Below are 27845 nucleotides of genomic sequence, written 5' to 3' on the forward strand. Positions count from 1 at the left end.
CAGTGTTTGGGAATCTGTTATAAATGAAAGCCTGCTACCCCTGTGATATATGTTTGGTGCTCTCTGGTAGAAAGAGCACAGTCTGGTCTTAGGCTAGATGTCCACCTAAGAGACAGCGTCACAGCCTGAGGTCTGTCCAGTGCCTAGTGCACTGTTAAAGAAACAAAAAACAAAAAAAACACAACATAAAATGGGAGTATTCATCAAATTGCAAAGAGAGTCATAGCAATACCTTACCTAAAATTACTTATGGAGAAATTATATTCTATTAGAACCTCACAAATTCCCATCACAAGAGAAGCACAGATATTGTTTTTGATGCCAACACCAGTGCTCTGAGAAAAATCTGCTGATTTATCCTAAAAGACACAAGATAAAAATTAATGAGCTATTGGAGTGCCTGGCTGGCTCAGTCAGTGGAGTGAGCAACTCCTGATCTCAGGGTTGTGAGTCTGAGCCCCACACTGGGTGTAGAGATGACTTAAAAATGAAATCTTTAAAAAATTAATAAGCTATTAAAAACCTACATCATTCAATACAGCTGAGACCTAGCGATTACCAGTTCAAAGTCCTCTAGTTCACTCTTAATCATTCTTCTCGTAATAGACTCCAACATATCCTCTAAGTCTTGGTAGAACTCTTCCTCCTCCTCTTCCTGCTGTAGGGGCATCACTCTACCCTTATACCAGACCAAACAGTGCTGGACACAACACAGCAGATGATCCTGTAGAAGACAACAGTAAACAGTTTTGAGTGTTTAAGGACAACCTATGAGGCTGTTGATAATCAACAAATAATTCTTACCTACAAGGCTAAAATAAGTTATTCATTAGCATCACAAATTAAGTCAACCTGAATTAGCAAAACTGGAAAAAATGAATTGGACCAACAAAGGCATTCTTTCCCGACCTTTCCCCAAAACTGGCTTTGTAAGTACCAGACACCTCAGAATGCAACATCAGAATGTGCTGCTTCTGACTTAGTGGCCACACCACGGAGATTGTGAAGTTAAATTCTGATTCCTGAGTCCCAAAGGCTGTTTTAAAGATAGGGGCTGGGGGCGCCTGGGTGGCTCAGTTGGTTAAGTGTCTGCCTTGGGCTCAGGTCATGATCTAGGGTTCTGGGATCAAGCCCTACATCGGGCTCCCTGCTCAGCAGGAAGTCTGCCTCTCCCTCAGCTCATGCTAGCTCGTATGCTCTCTCTCTGGCAAAAATAAATAAATAAATAAAATCTTAAAAAAAAATAAAGAGAGGCTTATGTTGAGGGTATCTATGGGAGACCAACAGAGCACCTCCGTCTCATGGCACAAGAAGGTCCATTTATGAAGGCAGGATCTGACAACTTCAAGAGCACTTCCCTCCCCTGTCATGAGCTCTAAGTTACTTGGGATGGTGAGGTTTCAGTTTTTATCCTCTTTTTCCTGTCTTTCTGAGGCTAGAGCACAGGAATAGAAAAACAACCTGTCCCAGTTCCCCTGAAGGTTCAAGAATGCCAATTCTAGCTCAGCATAAATCACATGCTCCCCCCAGACCAATAAGGTAGGTTCCCTTAGCAGGTTCATCTGCTACTGGGTGACCTCTCTTCCCCATTCCAAAGCATATTTTAGTATATTATATAGTCAAAGAGCCATAAACGGGAGACAAAATGCTCCTTGGGGGAGTGATGGATGCCTTGATTTAGTAAAGTGCTGACATGGAGATATCTTACCAACAGATCCACTGTAGTGATGGATCAGAAAAGGAAAGGAGGGAAGATTTAAGAGTAAAGTTTCATTGCGAGTACCAGAAGAGTGTTTTCAGGAAAGTATCTCCTCCCGAAGACTGACTCTATCAACAGGGTTGATGTTTTTACTTAACAGTAAAAATAATGGTTATAGAAGGAATAAAAGACTCACCAGTGGTTCTTGTAAAGAGATCTGATCTCCTTGGGTCAAAATACAGGCTTCTAATTTCAGAGGCGGCAGCACATCAGGTTCTGGCTCATAGAACTGTTTTAACTATATATGATAACAAAAAAAAGATACCACAGCTCATGAATGCTTTTCACTTCTTTAATTGGTCAAACTAATGGCACCTTTAATGTCTGATACCTTCTAAGACGCACTTCCCAAGTGTCCAAAGAAAAACCCAGCAAAATTTGTGTTGCTTGGGCTCGTGCACATCCTTTACCCTTGCTTCAGGCATCATGTTGAGATATTCTTTCTTACTCCATTTCTACTAACTCCCCCAAAACACATCATACTCTCACACATTCCTAAATTTGCAGAAGGAATCAGCATTTTTAGTATAGCTTGATAGTTAAGTATAGGCTCCAGAGTCAGAATGGCTGAGTCTAAGTCCCAGTACGACCACCTATTAATAATTTTGATAAAGGCATCCATGCCTTGGTTCCTCATCTGTGATATGAGATTATTATTACTCTAAACAAATAAGGCTGTATAAGGATTGAATGTGCTAATACATGTAAAGTGCTAAAAAAAAAAAAAACCACACTACTTAAGGGCTCAAGAAACATTAGCTATTATTTTTCTCTTTTTTACCTTTGGAGTCTGCACAAGTTTACTGGTCTACATACTACCCTGAGTTGGGAAGCACTGCTCTATGCTTTCATCACAATTTTTTATGCTTGTTAAGTGTGTGAATGTCGATGAGCTGATTATTACAGTTTGAAGGGTACACTATAGTTATCAGGTTATAAATTTTATATGGGATCAGGCTTGAGGCCCAATGGAAAGCTTTTAATAAATAGTATAGTACCTTCCAATAATTTCTACACCTCTCAAATCTTAACTTCAAATGCAGCTTCTTCAGCAGAACTATAACAAAGCAATGGCATACAAAAGTGGGGGAAAAGGGAGAGCAAAAGAACTTCCATTTTTAGCAAAGTGGTAGACAAGGGGTCTAGAGAAACCCTCCTGGTAGAGAACAATTTAAAAAATGTATTAAAAATCTTAAATAGATAGCTAAGATGATGGAAAGTAAGAGAAGTCCTCAGACATCTCATTATATTAGAAAATGTCATAAAGCGTGAATCTAGCATCTACATGAGCAAATGAACTCTGAAACTGGTGTTCATTCTGCCAGCACCTGCCAATTCTGGAGGCCAGGAACTATAGTTGTAGGGCTCATGGACCTGAAGACAAAGCTTCTAGGGCCCTCATGGGGTGAAGGCTGAATCAGAGAACCTCACACAAAGCTGGAACTCTCAAAAGGAGATATCCCTTATGGAAAAACAAAACAAAACAAAAAATAAATCTTCCGTATGGAAAAGGCAAAAAGCCTCCCCTGGGAATTTCTAACCATAAGCTAATCTCCAAATGTAGTTTGGGCTAGAATTCACACCACTTGTGTGGTCTGAAGAATCAAAAGCCAAAAATTTAAAGTTTAAAGAAACATAGTACATAGCTTCCAAGCAAGGGAAGAGAAGGAAGAAGAGAAATAACTAATTTCAAATTTCATACGAACTAGAAAAAGAGGGAACATTTCCCAATCATTTTAACTCATGTTAACAATCATTTAGCTCATATTAAAACAAGAAGTTCAGTATGAGAAATAAAAATTACAGGCCATTCTCTTATAAACATATGTAAAAATTCTAAATGAAATATTAAGCTGAATCCAAAAATGTACAAAAAAGGTAATATATAGTAATCAATTTGAATTTATCTTGGGAGGGCAACGTTGGTTTAGAAGATCAAATAATACAATTCACCACAGTGACACATTAAAGGAGAAAAATCATATGATCATTTCAATAGATACAAAAATCCATTTGCTAATATTTAAGACACATTCAAGAGTAAAACAACAGATCTGAGATGGCAATAGAAAGAATAAGTAAACTTGAAGATAGATAATGAGAAAATATCAAATATGAAGGGTAAAAAATATTGAAGAAAAATGAATCAAATCTCAAAGATCTGTGGAACAAAATCAGGCATTCCAATATATATATATAACTGAAGTCCCAGAATGAAAGGAAAGGGGGCAGAAAAAATATTTGATGTGATAATGAGTGAACATTTCTTCAATTTGATGAAAAGCATCAACTTATAGATCCCATGAAACTTAATGAACTCAAATAGAAACATACACACACAAAAAATCACATGTAAACATAAGTCAAACTCTTAAAACCCTGAGACAAGGAGAAAAATCTTCAAAGGAGTAAGAGAAAAATGACACAGAAAATACAGAAACCAAAGACACAATAATTGGTTCACTCAGAAATCAGCTCCTTGAGAAACAATGGAAACCAGAAGACACTGGAATGATATACTCAAAGTACCGAAAGAAGAAACTGTCAACTACGAATTCTATTTCCAGTGAAACTGTGCTTCAAAAATGAAGGCAAAATGATGTATCTTTATATAGTTGAAAAATGAGAAGTCACTGCCAGCAGACCTGCACAACAGAAATAATAAACAAAAGTTCCTCAGGCTGAACGGAAGTTATTGAAGATGGTAAACCTGAATCCACATGAAGAGCTTTGGCAATGGTAAAAAGTTGGTATGTATAAAAGATTGTGTCTGTACACTTTGTTTTTTCTTAATTTCTAAAGAAGACATACATATAACTGTTTAAAACAAAATATAATGCCATCTTGCTGGGATTTTAACATAGATAGATGTAACATGTATGACAATACCATAAAGGCAGGAGGATGGATCAAAGTTCCTATATTTTACTGGAAGTATGTCAGTATTAACCTAAATATATAGTAATAAATTAAAGGCACACACTGTAACCTCCAGAGCAAAATGAAAAATACAACAAAAGGGGGAAAAATAAATAAATAAAAATGAATTAAAATACAACAAAAGGGGCACCTGGGTAGCTCAGTGGGTTGAGCGTCTGACTCCTGGTTTCGGCTCAGGTCATGATCTCATGTGTTGTGGGTGGAGCCCCATGTTGGGCTCCGTGCTCAGCAGGGAGTCTGCTTGAAGATGCTCTCCCTCTGCCCCTCCCCCAACTTGCTTTCTCATGCGCGTGCTCTCTCTAAAGTAAATAAATAAATCTTTTAAAAAAATTAAAAAATATTTAAAATATAGGTAAAAAGCCAGTAAAAAAAATTAAATAGCAAAATAGTAGACCTAAATCCAAACATAACAATAATTACATTAAATGTGAATTGACTAGACATTCCCATCTAAAGGAGGGGTGTCATATTGGATTAAAAATGCAAGATCCCTGCTTTCACTTCTTTTGGGTATATACCCAAAGGGGAAATGCTGGATCAAATGGTAATTGTGCTTAATTCTTTTTTTAAAGGACTGCCATACTTTTTTCCACAGCAGCTGTACCATTTTACCTTATCACCATTAATGCACAAGGGTTCCAATTTCTGTATATACACACCACCATTTTTCACTTTGATAGCAGACATCCTAATGGGTATGAAGTGGTATCTCACTGTGGCTGTGATTTGCTTTTTCCTAATGATTAGTAATGTTGAGCATCTTTTCATGTGTTTATTGGCTATTTGTGTATATACATATTTTGGATGAATGTCTATTCAAGTCCTTTGCCCATTTTTTAATTGGGTTGTTTTTGTTGTTGTTGATTTGTAGGAATTCTTTGTATATCCTAGGTATTAGTCCCTTATTGGATATATGATTTATAAGTATTTTCTCCCACTCGGTGGATTGCCTTTTCACTCTGTAAATAGTGTTCTCTGACTGTACAAAAGTTTTTAATTTTGGTGAGGACAATTTATCTTTTTCTTTTGTTACCTGTTCTTCTGGTCAATGTCCAAGAAGTCATTAACAAATCCAATGTCATGAAGCCTTTCCCTTATATTTTAGGAGGTTTATAATTTTAGCTCTTAATGTTTTAGTCTTTGATCCATACTGTGTTAATTTTTGTATACCGTGTAAGGTAAGAATCCAAATTCATTTTCAGAATGTGAACATCCAGTTTTCACAACATCATTTAACATCATTTGCTGAAAAGATTCCCCTTGTTTTTATTTATTTATTTACTTAGCTACTTACTTATTCATTCATTCATTTGAGAGAGAGCGAGCACGAGCAGGAGGAGGGGCAGAGGGAGAGGGAGAAGCAGACTCACCGCTGAGCAGGGAGTCTGACATGGGGCTCGATCCCAGGACCTGGAGATCACAAACTGAGCCGAAGGCAGACGCTTAACCATCTGAGCCACCCAGGTGCCCCAAGATTCTCCTTGTTTTTAATCTAGTGCTTTTTACGTGAGGATTTTTCATCCTTGGGCTCTTGAGCCAGGAAGATCTGAGTTCAAATCCCAGCTCTGCCACTTCCTACCTATGTGATCTTGGACAAATTACTTAACCTTTCAGAATCTAAAATGGAGATTATTTCTATTTCACAGGGTTTTGTAGGATCAAATGAGATCACCCACCTTATAGTGCCTCATACACACTTGGCCCTCTCTATAATACAGTATGGTATTGTTGTTATTATTAGTACGTAATTGCATCCTGAACTCTTGTTAGGGAAGTTACCAAGAAGATGTGACCACCAGTTTACCCATGAGCTGGACCTGGGGGATCAGAGGTCCTCATCCTCCCCTCCCCTGTCCTTGGAATGTGGGTTCTGCTTGCCTTCCTGCTCCCAGAGGCTGCTCCAAGGCGATAGCCTTGAGATGGTGATGATGCTGAGAATATCTACACAGTATATGTGACTAAGCTCAGTTAAGGCCTCTATTTAACCTTCTATGGATGTGGCAGGTGACTGCACAGGGATGCACTGGTCTTGCTGCTGCCCAAGACAAGCCTCACATATAAGTTCCTTTTGCTTCTTAAAGCTGCTACCTACCAACTTGGAGTAGCCTGCCTCTTTTGCTGGTCCCTCCCTGCCCTCTGAGTATAAGGTCCGGTTTCAGATTATACCCGGGAAGCTCTGTGAGGGTTACAAACCAACAAACTCTCAATATATAAAAAGATTCAAATACCATATAATAAAATATTATTTAGCCATAAAAGGGAATGAAGTACTGATAGATGCAACAACATAAACCGTGAAAACATTAAGTGAAAGACATCAGTCACAAAAGATCACATATTGTATGATTCCATTTATATGAAATGTCCACAATAAGCAAATCTATAAAGACAGAAAGCAGATTAGTGGTTGCTTAGGGTTAGGTGGCTGGGAAAAGGATGAGAAAATTATGGGGTGGTAGCTAAAGGGTGTGAGGCTTTTTTCTGAGGCGATGAAATGTTCTAAAATTGATTGTGTTGATGGTTGCACAATTCTATGAATACTAAAAACCAATGAGTCGTATACTTTAAATGGGTGAATTGTATAGTATGTAAATTATTTCTCAATAAAGTAATTTAAAAAAAAGATTCAAATAATGTTTAATGAATAAATGTTCAGGGTAAAAGGTCTTATTTATGCCAAATATTCTCCAGCTGAATTCTTCTCCTTGTGATCATCCTATGAAAAATTTCTTAATTTAAAAAATCTTTTTTTAAACTGAAAAGTACAGAAAATAACCAAGAGACACCCATGGATCTGTAACCCAGATTTAACATGCCCATATTTTGCTACATTTGCTTCAGATCTCTCTTTTCTTCTAGAAGTAAAACAAACAGACACAGCTGCTGATAGCCCTTATACAAATGGTTCTTTAAAATGTCCTTCTGACTTAGGGTGCACACCATTAACTGGGAGGATAACCGTTCAGATGATGGCAATACGGCGGACAGGTAAGTGGTAATTAAAATAAAACATCAGGACATCATCACATACCCAGACATGTTCACAATGTACCAGGGTACTATTTGGGAATTATTTTATATTTTGAAGTTTGGGAAATGTCAATCATCTCTCCATGCCTTCTTATCTGTTCTGTATAGCCATAAAATAAAAGACATGTATTACCTGTGAAAGTAGAGTCTGCATGATTGAATTAGCCAGCTGAGAGTTCCTTCGAAGGACATCATAGAAACCCTAAGAGAAAACAAACAGTAAGCTCTTTAACAGATATACTAGTGATTTGAACAATCATAACTTTGAAGCAATACTCTTTCTTTACCCTATTCTCAATTCTTTGAAAAAGACTGAGACCATATTTGCAGAAGGAGAAACTGATTCAGGAAGTTTAGATTATTTGCCTAAAAACAGCTAAAAAGAGATCTCTGATCACTAAGAACTGGATTAATAAACTGACCATAACTGTTACAATTTTTAAACAACAGGTCACTTCAGGCTTTGGAGTACTTTGCTCTTTTACAGTCAAGAATGTCCCAAGCTTCATTCTTTTTCTCTCATCCCTCATTAAGTCTTCTCTTCCAGGACTTTATGTCCACTTAGTTTCCAGGGCTTCAAAAGTGTCTCCTAGCCCTAAGCACCTTAATGTAAATGACTGTGATATTTCTTCCCAACCCAAATTTCCCAATCATAGTTTAAACCTACTTAAATTAAAGGACGCCTGGGTGGCTCAGTCGGTTAAGCATCTGACTCTTGACTTTGGCTCAGGTCATGATCTCAGGGTCGTGAGATCGAGCCCCATGTCAAGCTCTGTGCTGGGCATGAACCTGCTTAAGATCCTCTCTCCCTCTGCCCCCCTGCCAACCTATTTAAATTAAAATCCTGGGGAGAACTTTCTTTTTGGAACCAGGAAAAGAGACTGTACAGTTCATCTTTGAGAAAAAGCAAATGAGAATTGACCCCCTAAAATAATCTGTTAAAGAAAAGACACAAAGGAAAATTAGCCCTAATTTTTTATAAATGTATAATGATAAAAGATACTTATGGTCTTGGCACAAAAATCTACAGATGTAATCAAGGAAGAGCATATGAACAGAAACAGACTTAGTACACATAAAGAAGGCAATAATGTCTGGACAACGGGTTAACCTGGAGAAAAGTTAACTCCTTATATAGTATAGCAAGACAAATTTCAGGGTGCCTGGGTGGCTCAGTTGGTTAAGCGACTGCCTTCGGCTCAGGTCATGATCCTGGAGTCCCGGGATCAAGTCCTGCATCAGGCTCCCTGCTCAGCAGGGAGTCTGCTTCTCCCTCTGACCCTCCCCCCTTTCATGCTCTCTATCTCATTCTCTCTCCCAAATAAATAAATAAATAAATCTTAAAAAAAAAAGACAAATTTCAGATGGACTAAGCAGCTAAACATAAAAAACAACATCATAAAAAACTAGAAGACAATATTAGTGAATATTCATTGGAAGGCTATGGACTCTTCACACATAAAAATAGCATATCTTAAAGGAAAGATCAAAAAAGAACCAAAAATTGGTATTTTTGTAGGTCTGAAAGTATCATCATCATCACCACCACCACCACCAAGCAAATGGCAATCTGGCATACACTTGCAATGAATATGACCAAAAATGTTAATATCAATATATAAGAGTTTTTACAAACTGATGATGTAACATCTTCAATGAATAAATGAACTCCAATATCCTAACAGATTAGTCTATGATCCATATCAAGTTAATTTTTAAAATTTGGAGCTAGATAAGGGCAGAGATTCTTTTTTGCACATGGATGACTACAGAAAAGAGTCAACATAGTAGGTCTGAGACTGTTATCCTCAGTAAAGGCTGCTTACAAGATTGACCCTTGGGCGCCTGGGTGGCTCAGTTGGTTAAGCGACTGCCTTCGGCTCAGGTCATGATCCTGGAGTCCCAGGATCAAGTCCCACATCGGGCTCCCTGCTCAGCAGGGAGTCTGCTTCTCCCTCTGACCCTCTTCCCTCTCGTGCTTTCTATCTCTCATTCTCTCTCTCAAATAAATAAAATCTTTAAAAAAAAAAAGATTGACCCTTGGTGGGGTGGCTGGGAATCTGGCTAGGAAAGTCTCCTACACCGATACAAAGCATTCCCTAAATGATAGGTTTATTGTGCGTAAACTGTACAGTGTGATTTATGCTTAATATCTTGATTTTCTTCTGGGTGTTTTGGAATTGTGGCTAACCATCACAAACTACCAATCCTAACTGCCTCAAATAAGAGTGAACTATACATTCCTTCCATTCTGACTTACCTCGTAAAGCATGAGTCGAACATCAGCCTGCTGGCCTAAGCATCTCCTCAAACTGTCCATGATCTCAAGGCAAAAAGTTTCGTTGGCAACAGAACTGTAATGGCTGTGAACATCCACATGGACCTGAAAGGAGGAGAGGCCAGTTGTTATGCATTTTACCAAATTAATTTTCATAAAGGAGGTAAAATGAACCTATGTTCTTGGTCAGAAGCTTTGACTTAGCTTTCCTCACATGCCAAAACCCAGAACTGAGGCTGACATTACAATCGTCACGAGGCTATAAGTGCCACTCTTATTCTGGTTTAGAGTAACAATTTTCAAGCATTTTAACATTAACTCTTGTCCATCCCTTAAGGTCTTCCTTGACAAAGTCAGCTGCTTAGGAAGACACACAGATGATTTCATGCCTCTAGAACCCAGGAGTCATAACATACTTGGTTTTACTTAAAGGGCCTAAAGTGCTTCCTTTAAATGTCTTCAGTAGCTAGCAGAATCTAGCTCTTTTTGCTTCCACAAAATCCTGAGAGGTTTAAAGGTGGGTAATTTTTAGTTTAGAAATGGACAAGACAAAGAATAGCCCTTGTTTGATTTATATAATAAATCCAGCAACTGTAGACCAAGACTCGTAATCATTACTACAGGCCTGTCCTCGAGGTAGGTCATACAGAGCCGTCGAATCCCCGCTCTACCTGTTGCTGCTCGTATCACTCTGGGCAAGCTATTTAACCTTCCTGGGCCTTAGTCTTCTCATACGTAAGATGGGGATGCTGATAACAATAAACTGATACCCCGTGCTCCTAATATTTACTCTGTGCCATATGTTATAAACAGAAGTTTTGTATAATTACACTAGAGCAATAAAGGATTCCTGATAAAACTGTCATATTAACTTGTTATTTACAAGTCATATAGTATGTAATTTAAGTTATAAAAACAATTTCATTGCTCCAAAGTCTGGATTACCAAAAAATTGTGAAAAGTTTTATTTTCTCAGATTACCAGGCTTGATAAAAGTTCATGTGCAAAGTAAATAAACTATTAAAAATGGGGATAATAATAGCCATCTAGACTCAGACTCTCAGTCTCAGGATCATTGGTATAACCTGAACAGGAGGAGAAAAGCACAGCTTGCCCATCATCAACTCCTGCACTGATACACGCCATGGTGCCGTGTGTGCACCGCTTACCTGGCTGACGCCGAGGGGCTGACTGCACTGAGAGGACGACAAGCTGCCCAGAACCTTAAAGTTCTTCAGGAGCAGCAAAAAGCCAGCAACTGCAGATTTTCGGGCACCAAGCTGGCTAGCTCGGGAATAGACAGAGAAGTAGTTAACAAACAGTACTAAGTTCACAGGGATAGGCTTCTGGGTCAGAAAAGTCCAGTTAGCTCTATACAGAGAAGGAATAAGCCATAAAGCACAGAGCGAAATAAAATGAATTTAAATACTCAAAATAAAGCATCAGCTGTTCCTGGCAGTTAGTGGTAGAGGAATTCAGACGTTTCCCTGTCTACTCAACCTCATGGCACTATCTATACTTTCTTCTATGTGGGGAGTGAGAATAGGAGTACTGAGAAGCTCTCCAACGGGCCAAATGTCTGAAGGAGTACTTCTCTTCCTCACAGAGGAGTCTAGTGCTTGGTGCTTTGTAAACCCTCCATTCAGAAAAATGATACACTCATCTCACTGAGGCTCTAATTCACGGAGAGCTACAACATACAAACCTTGGCCTAGCAGACATGCTCCTGGGTAAGCAATAACAAAAAACTGTCAATTCTAGAAGAGGGATAATTACTAGTTGTTCCCCTGGATATCCACGAATGCACTATAAAAAAAAACCAATGTGATATTGAGCAACTCATATTTAAAGTACCAAATGCTTTCTACCCATTACTGGTCTCATAATACTTTTTAGGAGGTAATATCATCATCTCTAGCTTATAGACTAAGAAATAAAGGAAGAGAGGTCAGGAGGCATTGGCTAAGCCAAAAAAAATCCCTCAGACTGCTTAACAGTTTATGTGGTCTACAGTCACCAGACCACAATTCCGATCGATGTTCACTAGAGTAAGTTTCCTGAATATTTTAATTAAGGTGTTTTCCTCTTCGAACTGTTGCCAACTGGCACTGAACCTTGTCCTGAAGATTATTCCAGGGGTGTTAGCAGTGTACCTGAGATCACACGCTCGAGTTCTAGCCCCACCAACCTCCGTTTGACTTTTGGAAAGTCTCTAAGCCAGAGTTTCCTGATTTGTATGGTGAAAACTGTAATAATTCTGTCTTTATATGGTTAATCTGAAGACGGAATGAGAGAAGGAAAGCTGCACAAGGCCTTGCTTGATGGAAGCTGTTCTGCTGGGTCAGACATCTGCATGACCACTGTGAACAGACTATACGAGGAGACACCAGAGAGGACGGTGAGTAGTGTCAGAAGGCATTACTTGCTAGGGTCTCACGGGATGCTCCATACCTGGCAAACATGGCTTTCCGAAGGACAAGTATCAAGGAGTCTCTCACTGACATGCTGACTTTGAGAAGGGGCTGAAAGACAAAGAATAAGTGGGTAAAACAAAGAAACAAACAAAAAACCCAAATTTATTAGCCTTAGCTCATTTCTACCCAATACTGTTACAATTAGGCTTATAGAGGGAAATCTGGTTCTGTTTTTAAATACATGTTTCAATATTTATTACACTTAGTTAATAAGGACAATAGTATCCTTTGAAATACTAAATTTAAACTAATCATTAATGCCTTTAAACCTATTGTCCTCAGTTTTCTAAGGGCTTTTCAATCACTTCACTAACTTGAAAATGAGTCAAAGGAAAGAGAATTGTGACAGGAAGAAGGTGTAAACTTGGAAACAGAGTCTAGCTCAGTGCCCCTGCCCTTTTAATACAAAACTTTATGCTTAAGAATCAAGAGATATAAAATTTCTCAGACATTTATATTTATGAAGAATCACATCAGATTTCCATTAGGCACTTCAACCTTAGTCTTGCCAAATTCCTTCGGAGTCAGAAGACTTACCTGAACTGCCTTCAGCAGCCCTTGTACAGTTTGAAGGGGCAGAAAGGATAAATAGTCAAAAGTTTCTGTGATTTTAGAAGAACAACTCTGAAGAACTAAGGGTGCATACATGATGATATTTGAAAGCAGATCTGAAAAACAGAATCTACAGTGAGTTGCCTCAAACAATAAAGATTTAACAAGTAAAAGGAAAATAAATATGGGAAATGAAATGGTAAAAATTTTTTGTTTCTTTTCCAAAGTATACTGCAAAATAAATTTCTACTGATCCTATATACTTTCTCTATGGTCAGTGTAACCAAAATACTTCAAACTTTGTTCTGTGATAATATTAAGACTATAAAAATTAATCTAAAAGGAGGGAAGAAATCCATTATACTGACAAGTAGCATACATCTTCATATTTCCAAGCTAAAGTAAATCAATAAATGAACTTTTATTATGTGTATACATAGTATAGTCTTAACCATAAAACATGGTCTCTCTTCCTTCAAGAATATTAATTTAGTTAGGAGTCAAGAAAAATACATTCTGAAAGAATGGAAGAGGTAAGTAACAGATCAACACCAAATATCTAATAATCCCAAACACAGTTTATTATTCCTAGCAAATGTAACATTCCTTAAATGTTAAAGAGAGAGTCTAAAGAGGAGCTCAAAGGAAGAGGAGATTGTCATGAGTTGGTGTGCTTTTGGAGAATAAAGAGAAGAAATTAAGCTGGATTCTGAAAGAAGGCTGACATTCAGATGCACCAAGAACCAGAAAGGCCTACTAGATGTAAAAGGAAAAGTAGGAGGCAAAATATGTAAAAGTAAATACAGGACAGGACAAATTCAGAAAACAGTGAGAAATCTGTGAAGCCAGGGTGAAGGATTCAGAAAAATAAATAAGTGAAGTGAATGTTGAAATGGCAGGATGGATCAAACTGTCAAGGACTTTAAGGGCCAGGATAAAGAGCTGATCATTTATTAAAGAAGGTATTGGTGACTTTTGAGTGACAGAGAGCTATTTTAGGAATACTTATCTGGTGGCATATGCAGGTTGAGTTGCTGCAGAGAGAAGAGAAAGCAGGGTCAACAGCTGGAAGCTGTGGTGATGGTCTAAGTGCAAGGCTGTAAGACTGCAAACCAGGCAATGGATGGGGAAGAAGGGTACAAAAATGAAGAAAAAATGAACAGTAAGAGAAAAAAAAGAGAGAACTTAGGTATCAAGTATGCTGGAGAAGATAAAAAGGAATTCCAGCTTCTGGAATTTGGAAAGCCAGGCTTTAAATAATAGAAATACAAATAATTGAAAGGGGAATTTGTTTGAAGGACACTGTATTGCATTTGAAATAAAAGTAAAAAGAAAAACCTAACTAGAAATAACCAACTGGAATGGAGGCACTGAACTCAGGAAAGAAGACAGTCTTGATATAAAGATTTGGAAGCCATGTCCACCAAAGTCCACAAAAATAACCGAAACCATGAAAATAGGCATGACATCTGTAAGAAGAGAATGTATAAAAGCAGGAACAGACTTCTGCTTCCCACCATCATGGAATAATGGTGAATACATTTATCCTCCCAGTTTATTTGTTTATTTTTAAATTTGTATTTGTCACAGGGACAGAGAGGGCGAGTGAGCACAAGCGTGGGGAGCAGCAGCCAGAGGGAGAAGCAGATTCCCCGCTGAGCAAGGTGCCCGATGCGGGGCTCGATCCCAGGACCCTGGGATCATGACCTGAGCCAAAGGCAGATGCTTAACTGACTGAGCCACCCAGGTGCCCTGTCCTCCCACTTTAAACAATAACAAGGAAAAAGGTCAAATTACACTAAACAATAATTTTCAGATACCAGACAACAAGTAGTACAGGACCATGACCCCTGAGAGAAGGGAAACACAAAGGGTGAGCCTTATGACTGTCCCACCTTACTGCCTGGAGAGTTTTGAGGCAGCAGCAGAGAGGGGAAACTCCGAGTCCAGTGGTTTTCCCAATTTAAAGAGATGGAGATGGGAATTCAGGAAAGCTAAGGTGGCAAGAATTCACGGGGCAGAGTCCTAGAAAGGAAAGACCTCTATGGGAAGAAGGCTCTGGAGATGTGCAAGAAGCCCCCTTTGTAGGTCAGCTGTGCTTTGGTCGGTGTATGACTGTAAGGAAGCTACCATAAGCCAAGGAAAGACTCACCAGTAAGGAGCAGGCAGATATATTATCAGAGGTCACAAAGAACAGGAAATAGTTCACATTCACAAGAACCACAGTGGAGACACCTCATAATATAAAAGGTCCTATGCTCAGAAAGATATAAATGTCTAAATATGAAAAATTTACTGGATGAGATCAACAGCAGAGGAAAAGATCACTGCAGAAGAAAAGATTTGGGAACTAGAAGTTACACCAATACACGCTATCTAAAATGAAACAGTAAAAAAGACTAAAAATGAAAACCTGTGAGCTATGTAACAATGTAAGGCAGCCTACCACATATGTACTGCTGTGGGGCCGGGGGTGGGGGTGGGGGAAGTGTGTGCTAGTGGGAGGGAGATGAGAGAAAAAGTTTTTGAAGAAATAATCTCAAAACGTTCTAAACTCGATGAAAACCATAAACCTACAGATCGAAGAAGCTTGACAAACTCTAACCACCAGAAACATGGAGAAAGCTACACTAAAGCACATCATAATTAAATTGCTTAAAACCACTGATTAAGAGAAAATCTGAAAATAAAAAAAATTATATAGAGAGGAAAAGGGTATGAATGAAAGCTGACTTTTTATTAGAAATGATGAAAACCAAAAGAACAATAAAGTAACATTTTTAGAGCACTAAAAAAAACAAAAATCCTGTTGGGGCACCTGGGTGGCTCAGTCATTAAGCATCTACCTTCAGCTCAGGTCATGATCCCAGAGTCCTGGGATCAAGCCCCACATTGTGCTCTCTGCTCCACGGAAAGCCTGCTTCTCCCTCTCCCACTCCCCTGCTTGTGTTCCCTGTCTTGCTGTCTCTCTGTCAAACTGATAAATAAAATCTTAAAAAAAAAAAATCCTGTCAATCTGGAATTCTATACCAAGCAAAAATACCTTTCAAAGAACTAACACTAGAGGCTCCTGGGTGGCTTAGTCGTTAGGCGTCTGCCTTCGGCTCAGGTCATGATCCCAGGGTCCTGGGATTGAGCCCTGCATCGGGCACCCTGCTTCGTGGGAAGCCTGCTTCTCCCTCTCCCACTCCCCCTGCTTCTGTTCCCTCTCTGTCAAATAAATAAATAAAATATTAAAAAAATTAAAACAAAAAAATCCAAAAAACTAACACTAAATGAAAACTTTTTGTGACATACAGAAGAATCCAACAATGGCAGATCAAAAGTTAAAGGCAGTCAGACAGAAAATGCTACTGGATAGAAATCTGGATCTAGGGGCACCTGGGTCGCTCAGTCGGTTAAGCATCTGCCTTCAGCTTGGATCATGATCTTGGAGTCTTGTGATCAAGGCCTGCATCAGGCTCCCTGCTCAGCGGGGAGTCTGCTTCTCCTTCTGCCCCTCACCCTGCTTGTGCTAATAAATAAATAAACTCTTAAAAAAAAGAAAGAAAGAAATCTGGATCTACACAAAGGAAAAAGCACCAGAGATAGTAAATGCATGGGTAAAAATAGAAGACATTTTCTTATTTTAAAAAATTCTTGAAAGACAACTGACTGTTTAAAGCAAACATAACCATGCAGATATAATTCAATAAATAGAGAAGTAAAATGTATGAGAATAGCACAAGTCATAAGAATAGAGGTAAGAAATGGATGTATATATACTGTTGAGGTATACCACTACTTAAAGGTAAACTATAGTAAGTTAAAGATGTACCATAAACCCTAAAGCAACCCGAAAAAAAATAAAACAGAGGTAGAAGTAATCAAATTAGCAAGATAAAATGAAATAGAAAAAAATTCAACCCAAATGAAGGCAGAAAAGGAGGAAAAAGGGAACCAAGTACAGATAGACAGAAAACAAAGAGCCAGATAATAATCACATTTTTTTAATCACATTAAATGTAAACAGCATGCCCCAACTTAAATTACAAGATTATCAAAAAAGATTAAAAAAGTAAGACACAATTGTACGTTTTCTACAAGAAGCCCATGTTAACTATAAAGATATATATAAGTTAAAACTAAAAAGATGAAAAAAATATACCATGCCAACACTGACCAAAAGAAAACTGGAGAGGGGTGCCTGGGTGGTACAGTGGGTTAAGCATCTGACTCTTGATTTTGGCTCAGGTCGTGATCTCAGGGTTGTGAGACAGAGCCCTACATTGGGCTCTGCACTCAGTGCAGAGCCTGCTTAAGATTCTCTTTCCCTGTCCCTCTGCCCCTCCCACTCAATGCTCTCTCTAAAATAAATAAATCTTAAAAAAGAAAGAAAACTGGAGAAGTTATGTTAATATCAAAGTAGACTTCAGAACAAATAATATTCCCAGGAACAAAAAAGATCATTTCATAACAATTAATAGGTCAATTAACCAAGAGGACATAACAATCCTAAATGAGTATGACCCTATTAACAAAGTTTTAAGATACATAAAGCAAGAACTGATAGAACTAGAAGAAGCAGATACATCTATAATTACAAAGTCAGAGGTCTCAACACTCTTAATAGTTAACAGAAGAAGTAGACAGAAAATCTGTAAGGATACAGAAGACTTCAATCATCTAATTTTGAGTTATGGAAAACTGCACCTATTCTTTTCAAAAGCACACAGAACATTTTTCGAAATAGACCATACTGTGAGAATGAAACAAGTCTCAATGAATTTTTAAAAATTCATGTCTTAGGAGCGCCTGGCTGACTCCATCACAAGAGAATGTGACTCTTAATCTTAGGGTTTTGAGTTTGGACTCCGTGCTGGGGGTAGAGATTACTTAAATAAATAAATAAACTTAAAAAAACACTCATGTCATAGATAGTATGTTTTATAACAAATTAGAAATCAACAACAGAAAAATACCTGGAAAATCTCCAAATATTCAAAAGCTGAACAACATTGTTCTAAATAACACGAAGGTCAAAGAAAAAATCACAAGGGAAATTAAAAAGAATTTGGACCTGAATGAAAATTAAAAACAAAATTTATGGGATGTAGCTAAGGCAATTTTTGATGGAAATTTATAGTTTAATGCTTGTATTAGAAAAAAAAGTCTCAAATTAATGACCTAAGCTTCTAACCAAAAAAAAAGCACAGATTAAACCCAAAGCAAGCAGTAGAAAGGAAACAAAAGAGCAGAAATAAATGAAACTAAAAACAAAAACATAAATTCAGTGAAACCAAAAGCTGGTTTTTTAAGATTAATAAAATTGGTAAATCTTGTGCTTCAGTGGTAAAAAAAAAAAAAAGAAGAAGATGCACATCATGGCTCACAGGAATAAGAATGGGTACATCGATACAGAACCTAGAGACATTAAAAGGAATCTTCTCAATGACTTTATGGCAATAAATTTGATAAATCAGATGAAATGGTTAAATTCCTTGAAAGACATAAACTACCAATGTTCACCTAGAAGATTTAGATAACCTGAACAGCTCTGTTTTTATTAAACAAATGTTAGTTAAAACCCTTCACACAAACAAGAGGAAACCTGGAACATCAGGAAGGAAGAAAAAGCAATGTAAACATTCAGGTAAATATAATAGACCACAAGGTGGCACACTTTTTCTGTAAAGGGCCAGACAGTAGCTATTTTAGACTTTATGGGCCACATTGTATAAATGACAACTACTCAAGTCTGCTGGTATAATGTAAAAGAAAGATAGAAAACACATAAATGATTAAGCTTGGCTATATTCCAGTAATACTTTATGAACTCTGAAATCTAAATTTTTCACATGACATGAAATATTCTTGATTTTTTTTCAACCACTTACAAGAGCAAAATAAACCCAAAGCAAGCAAAAGGTAAGAAATAAGAAGCAGAAGGGTGTTTGGGTGGCTCAGTCTGTTAAGCATCCAACTCTTGCTTTTGGCTCAAGTCATGATCTCAGGGTCATGGGATCAAGCCCTGTGTCAGGCTCCGAGCTCAGCACAGCACAGAGTCTGCTTGAGATTCTTTCCCCCTTCCTCTCCCTCTGCTCCTTCCCCTGCTTGTTTTTTCTTCTAAGTAAATAAATCGAATTAAAAAAAAAATAAGCAGAAATCAATGAAATCGCAAACAGAAAACAATGGAGAGAATTCAAACCAGAAGCTCATTCTTTAAAAGATCAGTAAAACTGACAAGTCTCTAACCCAAATTGATAAGGAAGATGCAAATTACTGATATCAGGAATGTTTTGATTTGCAGGTGACACGATTTGTATGTAGAAAATCCTAAGGAACTGTCAAAAAGCAATTATAACTAATAAAATGGGTTTAGCAATGTTGCAGGATATAAGATCAGTATAAAAAAACAACCATTTCTACATGCTAACAATTAACAATTAGAAATTGAAATTTTAAAAATTATCATGTACAATAGCATCAAAAAAATGAAATACTTAGGGATAAAGCTGACAAAAGACATGCAAGATCCATACTGAAGTCTACAAACATTGCTAAAAGAAATTAAAGAAGATCTAAATAAATGGAGAGATGTACTCTGTTAATGGATGGGTTAGAAGACTCAATATTGTTAAGATGCCAATTGTCTCCCAAATTGATCCATACATTCAAGGCAATCTCAATCAAAGCCCAAGCAGGTCTTTTATAAAAACTGGCAAGCTAATTCTACAACTTATTTGGAAATGCAAAGCACCTAGATTAGCCAAAACTATTTTGAAAAAGAACAAAGCTGAAAGATTTACACTACTTGATTTTAAGACTTATTATAAAGGTATATTAATCAAAACAATGAATAGATCATTGGAACAGAAGATTCCTAAAATAGACCCACGTATATTTGGTTGGTTGATTTCAGCAAAAAATCCATGGTAATTCCAAGATTCCACGGTAATGCCAAGACAATCTTTCTAAAAAACTGTGCTGGAGCAACTGAATAGCCAAAGGGTGGGGGGACTAGGTTACTTCACACCATATATAAAATTTAACAAAAATGGATCACAGATAAAAGTATAAAAGCTGTAACTATAAAGCTTCTACTAGAAAAGAGAGGAAAAAAATCTTAGTGAATCTTAGTGATTTTTTGGTGTAGGCAAGGATTCTTTAACACACGACACAAAAAGCAGGAAATATAAAAAGAAACTAATAAATTGATAACTGATAAATTAAAAATACTTGCTCTTCAAACAACACTTACAAACATTAAGTCAAACCGCAGACTAGGAGAAAGTATTTGCAAAACACATTAACGGGGGTGCCTGGGTGGCTCAGTCAGTTAAGAGTCTGCCTTCGGCTCAGGTTGTGATCTTGGGGTTCTGAGGTCAAGCCCCACATTGGGCTCTCCACTCGGCGGGGAGTCTGCTTCTCCCTCTGACTCTCCCTCTGCGTTCTCTCTCTCTCAAATAAACAAATAATCTTAAAAAAAAAACCCTCATATCTGACAGAGGACTTGTGTTTAGGATATATAAAGAACTTTTCAGGGAGTCTGCTTCTCCCTCTGACCCTCTTCCCTCTCGTGTGCTCTATCTCTCATTCTCTCTCTCTCTCAAATAAATAAATAAAATCTTTAAAAAAAAAAAAAGGCGCCTGGGTGGCTCAGTTGGTTAAGCGACTGCCTTTGGCTCAGGTCATGATTCTCGAGTCCCGGAATCGAGTCCCACATCGGGTTCCCTGCTCAGCAGGGAGTCTGCTTCTCCTTCTGACCCTCTTCCCTCTCGTGCTCTCTATCTCTCATTCTCTCTCTCTCAAATAAATAAAATCTTTAAAAAAAATAGAATATATAAAGAACTTTTACAACTCAGAAATAAGGGGGCAAACAACTCATTTTTTAAAAATGGACAAAAGATTTCAACAGACATTTGAAAACCACAATGAGATACTATCATGCACCTATCAGAATGACTAAAATTAAAAAGACTAACCATACCAAGTATTGGTCACAATGTGGAGTGATGAGCAACACTGCTGGCAGAAATGTAAAATGGTACAACCACTTTGGAAAAGAGTCTGGCACTTTTTTTTTTTTTTTTTTTTAAAGATTTTATTTATTTGAGAGAGAGAGAGAGAGCACATGAGAGGGGGTTGGGTCAGAGGGAGAAGCAGACTCCCTGCCGAGCAGGGAGCCCGATGTGGGACTCGATCCCGGGACTCCAGGATCATGACCTGAGCCGAAGGCAGTTGCTTAACCAACTGAGCCACCCAGGCGCCCGAGTCTGGCAGTTTCTTAAACTATTAAACATAGATCTACCATATGATGCACCCATTCCACTACCAGGTATTTTCCCAAGAGAAATGAAAGCATATTTCCTCAGAAAGACTTAAACATGAATGTTCATAGCAGCTTTATTCATAATAGCCCCAAAACAGAAACAACCTACATAACCTGTCCACAGGCGAATGAATAAATAAATTGAGATTATATTCTCACCAGGTATTACCACTAATAATAAAAAGGGACCAACTACTGATCCCACCAACAACCATGGAAAAATTATGCTAAGTGAAAGAAGCCAGACAAAAAAAGGAGTGCATACAGGATTCCATTTACATAAAATTCAAAAAATGGCATTTAATTTATAGACAGAAAGCAGACTCAACTGGAGACAGGAGGTGGGGAGCAAGAGTGGGATGGAGGAAAGAATTACAAAGAGGCACCAGGAGACATCTGTGGGTGATAGTTCATCTTCATTGTGGAGATATGTCAAAAGTCATCAAACTCTTAAGACTTTAAATATGTAGAGATTACTGTACTTCAATTATACTTCAATAAAGCTGTAAAGAAGGAAAAAAGTAGAATAGAGTGTCAAGTACTGAACTTTGCAGAATCTTGATGCTTAAGGTTAGAAGAAAAGGAACCACTAAAGGAGGAAGAGAAGAACTGATCACACACAGGATACGAAGCAAACTGTTAGTTACCAGAGAACCTATCCAAGAAAGTTCCAGGGGAATTGTAAACGGTGTTGAATGATACAGAAATTAGGAAAGTCGGTGGCTAAGAAAAGACCAGTGGATTTGGCACTAGAAGATATGTATTAAAATACAAAGAGTGGAGTACTGAAGCTAGAACGTCAAGGGTTAAGGAGATGGATGGTCAATGAGTTGCAGCATAAGAACAACACTCACTAGAGAAATAGTAAAACAGAAGAGAGAGCTGATGCAAGATAGAAGTTTTACTCATTAGTTATATATGCTCCTTTCCTTGATGGCCACAATGTAAATGGACTTATGTCTCACTGACATCATTAAAGTACTGTATCATTAAAATTTTTTTTCCAGGACCAGGGCGCCTGGGTGGCTCAGTCAGTTAAGAGTCTGACTCTTGATCTCAACCTAGGTCTTGAGCTCAGCATCGTGAGTTCAAGTGCCACATTGGGCTCCATGCTGGGCATGGAGCCTATTAAAAAAAAAAAAAAAAAAAAAATTCCAGGACCAAAACAGTATATTTACATGAAAATATTCCTTAGAACTTTCACACATTTTCACCCTTTCACAGTTCAATACCTAAGAAATGACTGATGGGAGAGGATGCTCTGGTAACAACCCTGTTGAGTACTTGCTCCAGAATTTCTTGTCTGATCACCTCATGGATCTAAAAAGAACAGAACAGTCAATAAAATATTCCATGGTGACCTTCAGCTTACAACTGCATCAATTCATGTTAGGCAGAATGAGGAACAGTTTGGATATGGGTAAAACTTGACTGTTTATTTCAAAGACAAATATACTGTGAATCGTCTAGAAAGACAGAATCACTCAATTCTATCCTTATTCTGTGCTCAGAAGATTCATTAGCAGGGCAAACTACCATGTTTATTAGCCTACAAGAGAGCTCACATGAAAGTACTACTATGTGTTAGGTTCAGCATCAAACAGGAATAATTCTACTTAGGTATCCATTACATGCCAAAACCCTTATTTCTGACAGTATGCTATGTATGACTTTCATCTTAAAATTTAAAAAGTCCATGAATATTTGGGCTTGGAAATCTGAAAAATCTTCACCAAATCCTTCCTCAGTTTCTAGAAGCACAGTAGTCACCTAAGGAAAAAAAAAAAAAAAAGGCCTATTTTGAATTTTCACTCAAATTTTCATTAAAATTCTTACTTCAACTTGATTACTTTAAGGTACAGACTAATTTCTTTCAGACCTCAGACTAACACTAGATTAGTAGTCAATTATATGCCTTATAGATGCCTTGACAAAGACATCTTTGTGAAACCAAAGAGAACCTCACTAGTTTTAAAAAAGCATTAATCTTAAAACAAAAAATATTAAAATCTCTTACTCTTTTAATCAGATTACTATTAAAAAGGCTCATTTATATCATCTAACAGACAACTCTCAAGGACTATTATAGGGGCGCCTGGGTGGCTCAGTAGTCAAGCATCTGCCTTTGGCCCAGGTCATGATCCCAGGGTCCTGGGATCGAGCCCCGCATCGGGCTCCCTGCTCTGTGGGAAGCCTGCTTCTCCCTCTCCCACTCCCCCTGCTTGTGTTCCCTCTCTCACTGTGTCTCTCTCTGTCAAATAAATAAATTAAAAAAAAAAAAAAAGGACTATTATACACATTCACTTGATAGTTCTGGATCAGAACACTAGATTTACATTCAAATTAGCCTCCAAATAACATTTTCAGCAGACACTTTTGGCATGTAGCTACATTAATTCAATGTCAAGAAAATGACATAGAGGAATCATTAGCAAAGTTGTTTAGCCTCAGACATAACCTAGCTTTTGTTTTAATTGAAAGGAAATGCATTTTTGAAAGCTGTTTCAGAAATTAAGATTGAGATGACAGTCGTTATATGGTAATGAATTTAAAAATTTAAGAACTATTTTGGTTTCTTCAAAAACAATGAACCGATAAGCATGATTCTTCAAGCTTGATGTTCTACAGTGACCTCAAAGATTACTTTTTATATAATAGCATCCAAAAGCATGGCCCAAAACAGAAAATGATCAAAAATTATTTACTACCAGAGGAAGAAGAGTAAATCATAAAAAGCTAATTTATATTCAAACGTCTAAGAAAGAGAAAAAGGAGAAATTAAAATAAATGAAAACCTCATATAAATGAAGGATGAAAAAGCAAATATTCCATCAATTACTTGTTGTAGTAGTTTCAATTACTATCCCAACCACTGTGCCTGGAAACTGCTGCATATTCAAATTGCCTTGTCCTCCAAGCTCCCAAGCAAATGTCATGCCCTGTTTATAATACAATTTTACAGAATTAGGGAATGGTTGCCAAACTAGAGACTCACCTTAAAAGTTTCCAACAGGATATTAGCACCCAGCTTACATGCATGCTGGTTTGGTATTTTTGAAAGACCTGAGCTGGTTTCAATAGTTTTTCCATCAAGAATCTTCTTTGGTCCATATGAATCCATTAAAATGAAGCCAAGTTCCACCAGACCCTGAGTAACATGATCCCAACTATGAACACTGCAAGAAAACAAAGCTTAGTTAAAAAGAAAAACTTAGGAAGATATCTTACCTTTATACTCACTGTCATGTTTACACACTTCCCAAATTTGACCTGGATCACCAACATTCTTCACATGAACCTTTTCTTTTCATGCATCCTTATCTGTCAGAATTCTGAATTCCTGTATTTCCACTGACAGAACACTGGGAAAAATCCAGAAACTACAGAATATTCAAAAACATACAGATGAAACTGGATTATCTCAATGTACTGACCATTACACATTTCCGTTCAAGATTTCATGACTGGAAGCTAATTGTTGCTTCTTTTATTTCCCCCATGACACTAACAACACTTATAATCTATACACACAAGTTTGCCTCACTCCCCAGAATGAATTTCTCCATGGTAGAGACCATCATATTTTTACTCATACAGCCTTACATACGACTAACATTTAGAAGGCTCGCAATAAATGTTTATAGCAGGAATATTTATATTCAAATTTATATATCCACATATTTATATCATATTCACATTTATAGTATGAATCAATGCATGATCTGGTTTCAAAAGCATGAACCAAACCTACAAATAACCTCTTGCACAGCAGTAGAATCCTTGATTTTATTTTACTTTTTTAAAAGATTTTATTTATTTATTTGAGAGAAAGAATGAGAGACAGAGAGCACGAGAGGGAAGAGGGTCAGAGGGAGAAGCAGACCCCCTGCTGAGCAGGGAGCCCGATGTGGGACTTGATCCTGGGACTCCAGGATCATGACCTGAGCCGAAGGCAGTCGCTTAACCAACTGAGCCACCCAGGCGCCCAATCCTTGGTGATTTTATACCATTTAATGTTACCCACAATAGAGGAAATGATATGCTTATAATAACCTCTGTATCCTTATTTCTACCTGCTAAAGAGCAACAAATTATAATACAGAATTAAAGAATAAAGGAGACAGTTGTGAACAGATTCTCAAAACATTTCAACAGATTTTAGTAATATTCATACTTTGGAGATCTGGGATCAAGATAATAAATAGACTGAGCACGTGCTCTATTCTTCTCATCCCCCAAACCTACAAATGATGGAAAAGATACACACATCTGTATGTGTACGCCTATATACGGTGCACTTATACAATCCATGATAATGTGGAAAAATAAGAGACGTTTTTGACTGAATAGAAATTATAAAGAATCCTTAAAAAGTGAAAGAAATGTAATGAAGAATGAAAAATGAAGCCACAGACCACAGAGTGCAAAATGAAGGGGTGGCTCCAAAAGCAGATACCAAGGGCAGATAAGCTGGGAACTGGAAGGGACTCTGGGGCCACCTGTGTGATTAACTGGCTGGAATTCCCCCGCATGAACAGTTAGGTACATCCTTCTCTATCTTCTTCTCCAATAGCCCATTGCACCCCCAGTTTATGGGAAGAAGTGAGTAACAATGAGGCTGTCCTTAGGTGGGATCTGTGAGTAGAGGAGCTTGGGCCTCAGACGCAAAGAAGCACTCTGAGTACGGCAACATGCTGGACAATTACGGAGGTCAGCCCTTGGCATATCCTATTCACATCAGAGGCAAACTGTATTCAACAATATGGAACTCTCAGACTAACGGGGAACACCAGCAATAACAAGGAGACAACCAATAATCGCCAAATATAAGAAAAAAAGACCACCTTGAAAGAGAAGCAACAAAACTCGATGAAGAGAATACCTGAGGAAAAAGGTTAATGGAACACAAAGAAGTAGACTTAAAAAGTCTAATAAATATCCTTAAATGAGAATATTACAGCATGAAACAAAAAACAGACTGCTATGAAAAAAGAACCAACTAGAATTTTAGAAATGAAAAACATGATTCCTGGAGTGTGAAACTCAATAGGTAAACCTAAGAGTAAAATAAACAGGGCTGAAGAGCAAATTAATGAAGTAAAAGAACTAAGGGTTTTTTGTAGAATTTCACATAAAAAGACAAAAGTATGGAAAGCTTGAAAGAAAAATTAAGAGACACGGGATACAAAGACATTCCAACAGCTAACAGGAGAGAATGGAGATAAAAAAGGAAGGGATTAATTAAAGAAAATAAGGAGAAAAACAGAGTTTAGAAAGATGCGAAACCTTACCAACTGAAAAGGCACACCAGGTATCAAGCAGGAATGAATTAAAAAGGAACTTATATAAATTGTGTTAAATTTCAGAACATCAAAAATAGAAATGAAGTCTTAGAAGTTCCCATGAAGAAAATAACAGATTATCTACAACACTACAAAGAATCAGATAATCATCGGCCTTTTCACCAGTAATTCTAGATGCAAAGACAATGGAAAATGATTATAAACTTAAAATTTTTACCTGGTCAAACTACTGTTCAGAGGGAGGGCAAATCAAGACATTTCCAGATATGACAAGACTCAAAGTTTACTATCCATAAACCATATCAGAAAAGATTATAGTAAAAATTATATACTAATGGCATATTTCCAAATTCAAAAGATAAACAAAGAAACCAGTAAAATTTACTACAAAATCTAAATAACTGTTAATAACAATCTTAGCAAGAAGGAAGTGGAGAAATAATATGTGTACTAAGGTTCTAATCTTGCAGAAAGGAGACAGTCCATTTGCTAGAAAATGTCTATCTGTAACAGTTACAGGAAAGAGCTCAGACATGACTGTTAACTGGGGGAGTAGATATAACCTGGAAGTTGAACTGGTTCACAATTGATTTTTTCCTAGCACATTTAATGTTTTGTACCTCGAAGTATCTGCAGGTAAACACAAAGTATATGAACAGAACTGAACACAGCAAACCATAGAGGAATATAATACTACGATCATGATGCCCTTTATAGCCTATTTTGTTTTTTTTTTAAGATTTTATTTATTTATTTGAGAACGAGTACACAAGCCAGGGGAGGGGCAGAGGGAGAAGGAGAAGCAGACTCCCTGCTGAGCAGGGAGCCTGAGGCAGGGCTCAATCCCAGGACCCCGAGATCATGACCCAAGCTGAAGGCAGATGCTTAACCGAGTGAGCCACCCAGGCACCCCAGCCTATTTTCTTCCTTTTGGCTTAGGCCACATGCAAACTGAATCTTTGAAGTGTTTATTGTGTGGTTCTCCCCAATATTTGTGCATTTGGTTCTAGTCTCCATAATTCAGCTTCAATACTCCCGTACTGTGTCTTTCCAGGTTACCACAACTTGTTTAAGGTAAAGTCCCATATTTACTGTAGCAGAACTTTTAAGTTAAGAATATATGGGAGGGGCACCTGGGTGGCTCAGTCAGTTAAGCTTCTAGCTCTTGGTTTTGGCTTAGGTCGTAATGTTAAGCCCC

The 27845-nt window shown here is 37.6% G+C and overlaps 1 protein-coding gene across 4 annotated transcripts in view; it reads right to left on the bottom strand.

Annotated features, from left to right (window-relative positions):
- The window catches only part of FANCI (FA complementation group I), an 83608-nt gene that overhangs the window by 20734 nt on the left and 35029 nt on the right, over positions 1–27845 (bottom strand). For all 4 annotated transcript variants that reach the window (XM_028122075.2, XM_028122077.2, XM_028122076.2 and 1 more), the window contains 10 exons: positions 24340–24520; positions 22577–22664; positions 13019–13149; positions 12459–12529; positions 11177–11291; positions 9990–10112; positions 7863–7931; positions 1896–1997; positions 560–724; positions 238–359 (listed from right to left, as the gene is read on the bottom strand). In XM_028122075.2, coding sequence (XP_027977876.2) covers positions 238–359; positions 560–724; positions 1896–1997; positions 7863–7931; positions 9990–10112; positions 11177–11291; positions 12459–12529; positions 13019–13149; positions 22577–22664; positions 24340–24520 — 1167 coding nt within the window. The remainder of the gene's footprint in view (positions 1–237; positions 360–559; positions 725–1895; positions 1998–7862; positions 7932–9989; positions 10113–11176; positions 11292–12458; positions 12530–13018; positions 13150–22576; positions 22665–24339; positions 24521–27845) is intronic.

Source organism: Eumetopias jubatus, unplaced genomic scaffold, assembly GCF_037043125.1.
Source record: "Eumetopias jubatus isolate StellerSeaLion01/CBP00866 unplaced genomic scaffold, mEumJub1_p1.0 scaffold_7, whole genome shotgun sequence".
Lineage (NCBI taxonomy): Eukaryota > Metazoa > Chordata > Mammalia > Carnivora > Otariidae > Eumetopias > Eumetopias jubatus.